Source organism: Bacillus rossius, chromosome 1, assembly GCF_032445375.1.
Source record: "Bacillus rossius redtenbacheri isolate Brsri chromosome 1, Brsri_v3, whole genome shotgun sequence".
NCBI lineage: Eukaryota > Metazoa > Arthropoda > Insecta > Phasmatodea > Bacillidae > Bacillus > Bacillus rossius.
The window spans coordinates 46,912,309-46,925,949 of record NC_086330.1 but is presented as its reverse complement, the minus strand read 5'-3'; the positions used below and the strand labels follow the sequence as shown (position 1 = coordinate 46,925,949).

At 31.1% G+C, this 13,641-nt stretch overlaps 1 protein-coding gene across 2 annotated transcripts in view; it reads left to right on the top strand.

Annotated features, from left to right (window-relative positions):
- Positions 1-11,618, top strand: part of LOC134535477 (transcription initiation factor TFIID subunit 6-like) — a 51,235-nt gene extending 39,617 nt beyond the window's left edge. For both annotated transcript variants that reach the window (XM_063374603.1, XM_063374594.1), the window contains exons 10-11: positions 5,364-5,506; positions 10,290-11,618. In XM_063374603.1, coding sequence (XP_063230673.1) covers positions 5,364-5,506; positions 10,290-10,376 — 230 coding nt within the window. In that variant the 3' untranslated portion in view covers positions 10,377-11,618. The remainder of the gene's footprint in view (positions 1-5,363; positions 5,507-10,289) is intronic.
- Positions 11,619-13,641: the final 2,023 nt, after the last annotated feature.

Here is a 13,641-nt window from a genome sequence, read left to right as displayed (position 1 = left end):
ATCAGCATCACTAACAAGTTGTAAACTTGCTACTCGTGGGCCTCGCTCAGATAAATTAACACTGATTTACCCTCTAGTCTGGGTATTGTTTTAATGTTATTGAAAAAATAATTTCTGGTTAAAGGAAGTGGTTGAGTAGGGTTAGCATCGGATGGGGACGGAGCTGCCTGAGACTCTATGGATGCTTCCCACGAACCCCTAATTTGGCAAATCAATTCGGAGCGTAACTCATGTACGGTATCGGCTTCTTCGTACGGAACTTGTTCTCCGTAAGGTGCTCCGTCAACTTAGTGTGCCGTAACGTGTAGACATGTTTAATGATACTTATTTTACAAACACAGTTTTATTTTGAGTGATGTATGATGCACTCAGAAAAATAAAAATAAATTGTGGGTACATATTTGTTTGAAATGTGTACCAATGCCTTAGTGTAAAAAATTATGTAGTTACTAATAAAGTTTTGAGATCAAAAAAGATTAAAATTAATTTTTCTAATTTGCTTAGTACATTTTTGTAAAAAACTTCATGTTGAATACATTATATTCATTAAATTTAATATATTTAAAATCAAGTTTTTATGATTTGAGATAAGTTTTGATTCAAATTGCTGATAAATTTCATGATAGTAATCACATTTCCTTGCTCTATGGTTTATTAACTTACATTTCGGTGTCATTTTGGTTTTATTGCAATTCTCCATATAGTCTTGTCCCTATTTAATATGTCAGTATTACATAAAAGCTCTTTAATCCATGTTTGAAACCACTGCGTTGCCGGTTTATTGAACATGTCAAATAGGTTTAATTGAGAAAGTACTAAAGAAAAATTTATATGATGCAATGATATTTCAAACAAGTTGTAATAAGTTGCCCAATGGCTAAAGAATTTTAACACAAGTGAATTACAGAAAGTGCCGTTTCGAAGAATGCCGGATGAAAGAGTGCCGAAAGTACATTAAATTGACAGCATTTATTTATTAATAAATTTATAAAATAGTTACATGCCTGCTAACAGTATAAATACTACAACATGTAGCTGCTACACACAGTGTGGGCACCACCAACATGCAGGCACCATCCCTCAGACAGATTAATGTGAACCTTTGATACCTAGATTGTACTGAAAGAATCAAAACATATTGCAATCGCCTGTGCCCGGTGCAAGGAAGTCCTGACCATCCACCAGCTATTGTTGGGGCTTCAAGATTATTCAATGCTACTTTACTTGTTGATAAAAAATACATCTCATATGAGTTCAGGTGCTTTTTTTTATCCTCTACAAAAATTTGTAAATTTTAATATTTTTATTGAGGCTTATTTTCCAAGTACTCATTTCAAAATATATTTTAAAGCTCCAAAAATTCTAGTAGATGACTGTTCAGTCTAGGAAAAACATAAACTACTAGTGAAACGTTACTATGACCTTGTATAATATTAGTAGTTGGGATGCTACATCATTTCAGTTCGGTAGAAAACATGATTAGTTGATTCATAGTTAATTAAATAGGCCTTCTTTACAAATTAATTAACATCAAGAGTGTGATGCTATGTTTTGTTGTTTCATCATAATAATTAATAAAGATTGTAAATTAAAAAAATTTAAAGTTGTTAGCAGTTTTGGCTAATTTTCTATCATCTTGTACTGTAATTTTCAGCTTTTCTTCTCAACATATCAACTAAAAACCCTTTGTTAAAGTACAATAACTCTGAATGTGTATTATTGTACTAGGGATAGACAGTATATTATTAGGGCAAAGGCAAACTTGAATATTTAAAATAGCAATAAACTTATACAATGTTGATGTCAAAAATAGTTTTTATTTAAATTAACTTCCTGAAATTCATCTGCACAAATATATTTTAGTTACCTTGTGCTCCATGTTACAGTTGAAAGAACAAATTTTATTTTTATTTATAATATTGCCGTACAATTTTTTTTTTTAGTAAGGAAAGAAGAAACATATTAATGAAAAATTACAGTAATTAATAAAAAATTTTAAAAACATTTTTGGTTAGTTATTGTATGCATTTTTGCATTTGGTACTATGTTAGTAATTCAAAAGCCATTGTGTAACATTTATAGTATTTAGAATTTTATATGTGTATGATAATATCTGAGGGAACAGTTGGCTCTTTAAGAAAAATTTGTAGACTACTGATTTAGTTTGTTGCATGGGTGTGATTTAACTATCAAGGCCTTTATTTTGAACAAATATCAAAGAAGATAACCTTAATTGGTTTTTTTTCTTGTCTCCTCTCCAGTTTGTGTAGTGAAGTGGTTCTTCTTAAAGAGTGGGCTCAATAAATCCTGGTGTGCCCTGTGGTATTCCAAAGAAATGTGTGTCCAGATATAAAAATAATAATGGGTAACTTTATTTTACTTTATTGTAGCTTATATCACTCATTTTGTTTGTATATCATTATTGTGTGTTATTTGAAGGACAACAGTAGGTTTGTGCAAATATTTAAATTTTTTAATACAAATAGTTTATTATTTAATATTTTTATTTGGTTTGACCTTGAATATTAACACTGAAATAACGTATATTTATATTTGTTTGCTTATGAATATTTGGCATAGCATACTTCATGAGTTTGTCGTGTACCAATGTTCACTGTTAGGTTTAAGTAATTTGTGATAAATATCTTAATTGATTTTTAATGGAAGTTCATAATAAAAAGCATGAACATGCTACAAGTATTCAATGAAATTCACTATTGTCTTGCTAAATAGTAATGCCATGGTTTCACTGGCGTATAAATTGATAGTCATAATCTGTCGTAACACCTTGCAACACAGTAGCAGCTTACTTGCTGTATGACAAAACAGACATTGCAATTCAAAAACAAACAAAAAATGAAAAGGAAAATAATGTTTTTGGAAAATGAAATTGCTAAAACTTGTGTTTATAATATTTAACTAAATTACAGTTTACCTTATTGCCGTTAACAACGAAAACATGTGAATAACCAGTGTTTAAAAAGTAAATATGAGCTCATTTAATCACTTATTTGGGAATACATATTTTCAAAAAAAATTTGAGCAAGTTTTTCAATACTCGCTATTGATGTGTTAACATCTAACCTTCGTAATGAGGAAATTTATGTGTTCTCATGTTGCAAATACACTTATAATGTGAAACTTGGACACAAAATTTAACGTAGAATTCTTTAAAACAGTGCAGTGTGTGATAAATATATGCAAATAAACCAATAGAGGTTACTGTGTCTATTAATAATCTCAAATCTTCTCTGTACAATGCCTGTTCTGGTGTACCTTAGGCATGTACACTTTCACCTCTCCTCTTTACTATATTTGCTAATAATATTACCAAGGTACTCAGCCACATATAGCATAGGTATACTTTTTACCGATAATCTAAAAACATAAAATGTTATTTTTTTCATCAAATTATTGTCTTTTAATACACGAATACATTATTGAAGTCAATAATTGATGTTTAAAAAATCTGGCCACACTTAATAAAGATAAAAATAAGGTCATATCCTTTACTAGGTAATATCATCCAATGGAATATAAATACAAATTGGAAATTACCTACATCTTTAATCTCCAAATCTCCATTCATAAAAGATCTTGGTGTCATTCTTCTGCTCTAAGAACTTTAGCCCTTATAAAATTTATATTTGGCACTTAAAATATCAAAGTTAGAATATTGTTCTGTTATCTGACATGGCATCAAGGTAACCAATTTAAAAAAAAAATAGAAAATATTCAAAATTGTGTTATCCAACTAATTCTTCTGAAGAATCTCCCTCGACCTTACTTAAATCCCCTTGTTGGCCGTAGGGCCTATCTTGATGCACTCTTCATTCACAATTGTTATACTTCTAAAATCATTAGGTAGCTTATATTTTCTTGAAAACACCGGCTTCCGAATTCCCCAATTTAATTCTCGCCGACATTCAACTTTTTGTACTCTTTATACTACGTAATAATGATATTATTTACAGGCTTATATTAAATTATAACAACATTTTATCACTGAATGACCAAATTAACATTTTTAACATTTTTCTTGTATAAATTACAATATTAATATAAAATAATTAAATAATGAAACTAATAATACAATATATATCAATAGTTTACATTTTAATCTACATACTTTTATTTGTTCTATATTTAACATTAAGTACTTCATATATTATGCTATTTTTGTTATTAATTGTAAATGTGTTTAAGTTTTTTTTTGTCTTGTGTGTGTCCTCTGTAGTGAATGCATGTTTGTGGTGCCTGCCTGTATGTGCTGCCCACCTGCGGGTTGTGCTTGCTTACAGTTGGTTCTTCCCTGAATGGAGTAGCTACTTTGACTATTGGATCATTTGATTCCCAGACCAAATATTAAACTATATAATGAAATAGCTCTGATAAAAAAATAGACCTAAAAAAATACTAAATAATGGCATTGGACCTGATTTTTTTACATGGAATTTCATTAATTTATAGCCCATCTTGTTGAAATTCATTAAACAGCCAATACTATAATATTTCCCTTTGAGAACTTAAGTGTGCGGATGCAAATCTCATGTAGTTTCCGCATCCGTTGCTAGAATTCGCAGCCAGATTAGCTATGTTGACTATTGAATCTTACGATTTGCAGTGAAATTTTAAGCTATATAATGAAATGGCTCTGATAAAAGCGAAAAAAGACTAAACTCTGGCTTTGGACCTGATTTTTAACGGAATTTGATTAAAATATTACCTATCTTGTTAAAATTCATTAAACAGTTAGTATAAAGTTTTTCTTTGTCTTTGTAAACTTTGTTTCGTGTCATCTGCCATAGATGGTAGCTGGTAGGACTGTGGTGGTTGCACATTTCCGTTTCTTGTCTTCCAGCGCATTCACAAAATGACTCCCACCAAATGCAGTATATTGAGAACAAGATGTTACACATCAAAAATTCATGCTTTTTGTGAAATGGATTGGATTACTAACCTTTCACTATAGTATTATTTATCTAATCTCCCAGAAGCCACTAAACTACACATTTACTATTGGTTTTACATATGTATTTGTCATGTAATTAAAAAAAAAATTTAGTGGGATTCTATTTTTCATTCTTAAGATTCGAACTAAAAAAAAAATTATATTTGCACAGGACTATTATACAGGTTTTGCTCGAACAGTGATTTAGTTCATTACAGAATTGTAGTCACTTTTCGCTTTTTGTTAACAAGCCTTGAGTGGACTATCAGTATGTACCTGTAATATTGTACTTTTTATGATTATAAAATAGTTCTCAGAAATTTGTGTATCGTGCATCATAACTATTTTTAGGATTTTAAATCCACGACGACTTCAAAACATTTTATAACGACTGGTCATAATTTGTTTTCAGATGTGTCTTTCATATCGAATGGAGGCCCCAGTCAGGTTCGAACCATCATGATGGGGAGTTCGATGACCAGTCGCACTGTGGTGACTCCTAGCAACCCTTCAAAGTATGTCATAGTGTCCTCACGACCACCAACTCCCAATCAGGTAACTGCCTGTAGTCTTGACTTGTTATGAATTATTACTATGAAAATAAATATTATATGACTACGGACTAGATTATATGCCATAAAAAAAGCATGTAATTGCACCGGATTACACCAAAATGCCTCAACTATTATAAAATTAATCAGCATTTTTGATCTAAACTTAAATCACGAAAACACGATCTTTTAATATATTAAATTCAAATAGTGTAATTTATTCAGCATGGAGTAGATAAAAAAAAATTAATTTTATTTATTTGTTCTTAGTAGGTAACTCTTCTTTACATTACGTACGACATTGGTACTTTTTGAACCAAAGAAATACTTCGCAGATTTCATTTTTTATTTTTATATTTCCGAGTAGTTTTTTTTGGACATACTTATAACAAATTATTATGTCTTAAAAGTGCATAATATATCAATCAGTCCAAAAGACATTTTGTTAAAATAAGGTATCATGAAACATTGAGGTGCCATATTAGTTAATAAACATAAATTCAGAAAATGTAACATCTACGCATGAATATGACTATCCAGGAATAGAAGCTGTCTGGATAAATATAAAAACACATGATAAACCTTTAATCATTGGGAATATCTATATTCCCCCTCAAACAACTCCTTCAGCTTACACTTCATACTTTGAAGCCCTTGAAGATAAGTTTGTGAATTCTGATGTCTCTTTATTAATAATTGGTGATTTTAATGTTCCAGGCATTGACTGGCCTCAATTACATACCCAAAATATAGTTCATTCAAATATTAAGTCGAAAGCCAGATCATTAATCAACTTTGTATCAGCAAGAGGTTTAATTCAGCTTAATCAAACTCAACCTTCGGCCCAACTCTTGGACCTATGTCTCACTAATATTGAATCATGTCTGGTTAGCAAAGCTCTGGAACCACTAGTTAAAGAAGATAGCTTTCATCCTGCATTAGAGATAAACTTCCAATTTGATATGTCAATAAACGATAATACATCGACTTCATATAAAAACTATAAGATTGGTGACTATCTCGGCCTTTTTATTGCTCTTAGCGACCATGACTGGTCAATTTTATACAATTCTAAAAATATAAATACCATGGTTGACTACTTAACGTGTACAATGAATGATCTTATAGATTTATTTGTACCTACCACTATTAAAAAGGCTAAAAAAATATCCCCTATGGTATTCCAACCAACTAATAAAATCTCTTAAGAAGAAATCGCACTATCATAAATTATATAAACGAAATCTGAATCCTTTTTACTATTTATTATTCTCAGATTACCGTAAGGAAACTAAATCACTTATGTGTAGGGATAAAACAAACTGGCTTTGTAATATTAACAATAAAATTAAGCAAAACCCTAAAAAATTTTGGAATTATGTTAAAATAATGAGAAAGGGTTATAGTCAGCATCCCTCAATTAAAATTAATAACTCAATTACGGATAATAATTATTTAATTGCAAATTCCTTTGCTGAATATTTTTCAAGTGTCTATGTTACTACAAATAACACAAATAACCAAAACATATCTTCTTGTTGTTCATACAATATTCTAATGTCTAATATCTCGATTAGTTTAGTCATATGGAGTATAAAAACCTTAAAATCTACATTGTCCACAGGACCTGATAACATACCAAATTTTATCATCAAAGGTTGCTCCTTAATCCTTGCTCCTCTCTTACAGCATATATATAATTTCAGTATTCTAAATAGCATCTACCCTGATAAATGGAAAATTGCAAAGGTTATTCCTGTACACAAAAAGGGCAAAACTTCTATTGTTTCAAATTATAGGCCTATATCCCTGTTAAATGGATTTGCCAAAATTTTTGACAAAATAATATTTAAACACTTAGCGTTTAACGTAAAAAATAGATTGTCTGATTCACAGCATGGGTTCAGAACAGGTAAAACAACCATGACAAACTTAGTCTCCTTTCTTAATCCTATTTATTCAGAAGTCATCACACGTGGTCAAGTAGATGTTTGTTACTTTGATTTAGCTAAAGCTTTCGAGACTGTTAATCATCAAATACTACTAAGCAAATGTTCCAAAATTGGGCTAAGTGATAAATATTTATCATGGTTAACAAGCTATTTAAATAACAGAAACTTTTATGTTTCAGTACAGAATATAAGTTCAGATCTCCACCCAACTCCTTCTGGCGTCCCGCAAGGTGGCACACTATCTCCTTTACTTTTCAATATCTACATTGATGATATAATATCTGGATTAAAGAACTCAGTTGGCACTCTTTTTGCCGATGACTTAAAGATATATAGAAAAATCTCTTCATATCATGACAGCTATCTACTTCAATGTGATATTACAGAAATTGCAAATTGGTGCACAAATAATTTGGTCAATCTAAACATGGAAAAAACTACTATCATTACCTTCACTAGAAAAACCTACCCATTGCAATATGAATACAAACTTGATAACTCACCTATTAAAAAATCTCAACATGTCAAAGACCTAGGAATTTTACTGGATCAAAAACTATTTTTTCATCTTCACATTGAAAACATTATCTCGGTATCTAACAAAATACTTGGTCTAATTAAATTTATCACCTTTAACACCTCCAATATTGACTCTATTCTCTCCCTCTATACAGCTCTAATAAGATCAAAACTTGAATATGGTTCTATTATATGGAATAGCATCAATAACACTGATATTGAAAAGCTTGACAGGATTCAATCTAAAGTATCTGACTATATTAACAAAAAATTAAATACCATCAATAACATAGATTTAAATTCCCTCCTTGGTTCATTATCAACTAGAAGAAAGATCTTAGATGCCATTTTTGTCTTCCATTGTTATTATGGTAATCTTATATGTCCTCATATATTTGATGTTACTGGCATTAAAATTCCTTCTTTTAATAGCCGTAACCCACCTTTTTTGTGCACACTTTTAAATACAAATGATATTATATATAGACTTGTTAACAATTTTAATATGTATGTTAATCACTTACAACCTACCAGAGAGAAAAAACTTGTTAAAAAAATTATTCTTTCGGCATCCAAAGATTAATTATCTTTATGCTCTAATGTTATTACCTAAATTATTTAATACCAGATGTATTAATCTAAGGATACCAACTGTATGTTATGTTGTCTTGTCTTTGTTTTTGTCCTACTATTTGTTGTTCTTATAATTTATTGTTTTGTTCTTATTTTTGTTCTGTTACTGTATTTGGTTTTTTTTACATGTCTTACATGTTGTGCCCACCGTTGGAGCCTTGTGCTGTTGGTGTGGCATGTAACAAATTAAATAAATAAATAAATAAATAAATAATAATATGCTATCTTTATGAATAAACAGAATTCATAAAAATCAAATAAAACCAATAACACCAAAATCTCTAGGTTTAAAATGAAATTGGCATAAAAATAAAACCATAATATCTTGTCTCCAGTTATAGATTGTGCTGGCACTGTGGTGAGACACTGAACTCACATTCCATGTGACTCAGGTTTGAATCCCATTCTGGCCATCCTTATTTTGGTTTTCCACATCTCTCCGAAATTACTCCAGGCAAATGCTAGAATGGTTGGTTTACTTAGGTCTTTACAAGTTTCCTGGAAATGTGTGGTCAATATTAGCCACGTCTAATGACACAGCTGTCAACAAAGTAAGTCAAAGTTTAAAAAAAATTATCAAATAAAATATATAAGTATACCAGCCCTTCGAAGTATCGCCATAATTCTTTTCAGGAAAATAGACTGCTATTTAAAACAGCACTAATCATATAAACTTTTTTCCATAAGACTGTATGTTAATACACAATAAATCATTTTCCAATCAGGTAAGTGTGCTTGCTGACAAAAAATTTTAATCAAGACACTACTCTCTTTAAAATTAATTTGCAGTACTAATGTATGTCTAAATACATTTAAAGTTCGTTTAAATTAATGTTGAGTAACATTTTGAGACTAAACAACCAAAAATTAAATTCAAATATCCATGGACCATATTTTTACATAATATTCCTAAGAGGCTCTTAACCAAACCAGCGACAAGCCTATTCTTAAAAAATATATTAACCTCAATAATCACTTACAAAAAATATTATTTCAATTACGTCCAAAAATTTAATGTAAGTACTTGTATTTTTTTATCCTTTGCTCATTAAATCCTTGATTTTATTAATTATGATTAACATGCTATTTGTTTATATCTGTTTTCGTAGTATGTCTTTTTTTTATCATCCATATTTGTATTTTTTTTGTTGTAATTTATGTCTTTTTGTAAACCGTCTGGTTTTGCTTATAATTACTGTATTGTTTCCATTTGTATTGTTGTTATCACTAGAGGTGTAAGGTGCTCAAGTCCCCATACGTTGGTCACATGCAGTTGTCTAGCCTGCTATGATGCTGCCAAAGGAAGGGAGGTGGGATATTTTTACTTTCAGTGATGATTTTGTATTTGTCCTTATGTGTCTTGTGTGTTGTTCCCACCATTAAAGCCCCATGCATGACTTTTGGTGGTCAAGTAACAAATATCAATAAATAAAAAAAAATAAAAAAAATATTTGTTATAACCCTTGACACCTAGGTTAAGACTTGAGGGGTAAATTTTAGGTACACTCTGGGATTCGAATTCTAGATGATTGGGATTCGACCCATCGCTTCAGAAAATCCTTGTCTTGCATGTGCGAAGTTATGGTACTGTGTTGACCTGGTTAAAAATGTACCTTTTGAGAGAGTTTTTTTTTTTTTGGACCGTGCTATAGCCAGTGTTTCCCCCTGTGTGGTTGTTTGCAGGGCAGCAACCTGGGCATGAAGCCGGTGTTTGTGGCCCAGCCACAGCCACTCAAGATGGAGCACGAGGAGGTGATCCTGGACGACTGAGCAGTGCGTCGCAGCTGCACGCGAACAACACAGCAGAGCACGGCTTTCTAGCGCCCGCGTCGGCAACGGCCGGCACGTGCTAGCTGCGCAGTGAAGATATTTTCGTGCCAGACATTGAGTGGCTTACTTGCCAATAAAATGTCAAATGCGTGTGATGTGGCGGAATTAGCAGTCATGTTGTTGAGTAAACTTCTGCAAATACTGTTGTTTTTTTTTTTATTTGAATCAATTTTTGAACTAAATATCTGATATAGAATGATATATTTTTAGTATAATTTAAACATTCAGTTATATTTTTTTCTTTACACTTCACAGGAGTTCCAAGAAAAATGGATGCAAAATACACTAAAGGATTTTTACTATTACGGGAAACTTTGGTTGCTTGTGTTGTAGTACTTCTTATCGGAGATGGCTGAGGGCTGACAGACATTAGTGATCTAAACATCAAATATTTTTGATTGATGTTATGTGACTTTAAAGTATAGAGAGTTTGAAGATGTGCTACTGTGTAGTTGTGTACTTACATGGTTTTGTTTTTCATGAACAGTAATGTGAACAACTGCAACAAAACTTTTGCGCTGTTGTTATAGTGTCTATCGGAGCGCGTGTAACTCAGTGCACGTGATAGAAGTGAAACTTTTTTGGCAATTCAAACCTCGACTCATAAGTATAGCATAAAGGGTATATGCATATATTTGGCCAAGTACATATTCTCTGTCCTTTTTGTGTCAGAAAAGTTTTACAATCTTTCATGAAAACATTGCATTAAAATTTTGTTTTGAAATTTTACTCCCATCGCACCTAAAGAAGTTTCACTTCAAAAATTATTTTATTTGAAAGTTTCAAATCGAATTAGAAATTTAGAATACGCGCAGACACCTATTGTTAGGTTATGAAAGTTCATGCCACGTCGTATGTCCGAGTTTCAACCAAGAGGGTGAGTGTTTAGTATTTAATTGCTGCTTAATTTAATATGTTCTACATCAAGCTTATACGTTAAATTTAATAATTTCTACAAAACTTTGTGTCTGGCGGAGTACCATTTCTAAAACAGACGCTCACGACTTCAATTACATTACCGATTTTGACAGTTTTGTGTACAAATTGTACACCAATGTCAGTTTAGTGCCCACACGTGATGTATTGAGTCTGTATCCATCTTTAGTCTTCGTCAGTGATGACCAACTTCACTCTTCAAGGGCCAGACATGATTATTATTAAATTTCTTATGACAAATTTTAATGTTGTTTTATTCTTTGTGATAACCAATAAATACTATGCAGCATGTACTTAGCTGAAGAAACTAAAAATAATGTTAATAACAACTACACACACACACATGAAAAAATGCCATGAAACAGTACATAGATTAGAAAAATATGAATAATATTTTTCAACATTTTGTTGATAATAACATAGCTTCATAAGTGTCTGCTGATAATATATTCTACATATGCAAACACGACAGTTATCTAATAAGCTATTTCTGTATTGAAAGATTCTTCAGGAAGGCTGTAGGAAATTATATCGCAGGCCGCAAGTTGGCTATCACTGGGCTATGTCAACAGTGGCTGTGATAGTTGTTAGTATCACAGTTGCTGTTTTCCTCTTATGAAAAATAGAACAATAATGTTTTCTTTTTTTCCAATCTTTGATTACAAAAGTATGAATTAAGGCTTTGTACCTTACAGTGTATTAGTGTTCCACTGAAAAAAAATAAATTAAATATTTAAAAAAAAAAAAACTTCAAATTTAAACATTGCATTGTACACTCCCAGTCACTTTTCAAGCTCATTATTAAGAAACATAATTACATTTCTTATATCTCCCCTTTGTTAACATTTGATTGATTCTTGCTGAAAACTGTTTTTAAAAATATTCTGGAGTTGGAGAAAAATTAAAGTTTTTATATAGCCATGAAGCTTATAATTTCTTTTGTCAATGCAAAGTTTCAAGTAATCACATCCAGTTTAATTAGTTATGGATTCTGTAAAAGCCAAAACTGTGTACATTTTTTGAAAACAAAAGTGAAACAGAATCATGACTTTCATCAATTAATAGAAAATCAAATACAGTATTGATATCAACTGTGCATATTTTTATAGAATATTTTATAATCATGATGTTACACCTGGTAGGACCTAGGTGAACTTGAAGGATAAACATAAGTGTTGTTCCTAGCTAGATAAGAAACATTGTTATGTAAATTCTAAACATAAAATAAAATTTACAGTTTTTAAATTAATCACCATTTGGATATTTTTATATCATAGAAATTTTTTATTGATTTGTCTTCCTTACACCGTATTCACCTGAATATAATGCTATGATTTTTACCAAAACTGTGAGGGTCTAATTATAATCAGAAACTTTTATCTTGCCATTGGGATTAATTAAGTTAAAAAAAAAACTACTTGCTCTGTCTCTTAAATATGTCACTTTTGCCATTTTAGAATGGCGTTAATTACCACCTTCTGAACCTTCACTTACAGTTGAAAAACTACATGCTGTGCCTTTAAACTGTCTCACTTATGCCACTTTACTTCAGGGCTTCCTGCACCTCTGCACAAGCTCGACACATGAGAAATGGAGGATGAAGGAGAGGATGAAACTGGAGTTTGTCACGGGATTCTTTCTGCTTCTCTTCACTGTGGCTGCTGGCGACATCAGACGACCACGACCACCCACCGTACATCACCATATTCTATCGCTTTTGAACTACAATCATAAATCACAATGTTTGTTTTCTAACTGCAGCTTGGTGTTTTAAAAGAAATGCCATGACCACTGACAAAAGTGGCACCAAAAAGGGTCTAGTAAATATGGAATAAATTTAATAATTTAAATAATTTTCAACTGCTATTTTCTTGAATTCCGATTCCCAATAAATAATGTATTTTAATGAATTCATGATAAAAATGTTTGGTGTTTGGGCATTACATTCAGAGTCGCGTTATTTTTGGTTGAATGCGGTACATGTGTACATTATGTACAGTAGGTAATCTTAGCTATGAGCCCTGATACTGGTGCAAAAAAATTGCTAAAACCATGAATAATCATTTGTGTCATAGGACAATAATATTAAAAATAAGTTCACCAAAAATAGTTTATTTGATTTGTGTTACATTTGGTAACTTGGTAAGAATTATTCATGTAAATGAAAATGGAATAGTAATTGTATTCACATTTTATTCATACAGTAACACAATCCAAGACAAATTGGTCAAGTAAAAATAAAACAGTTCTGTTTTTGGGTTGGTTCATA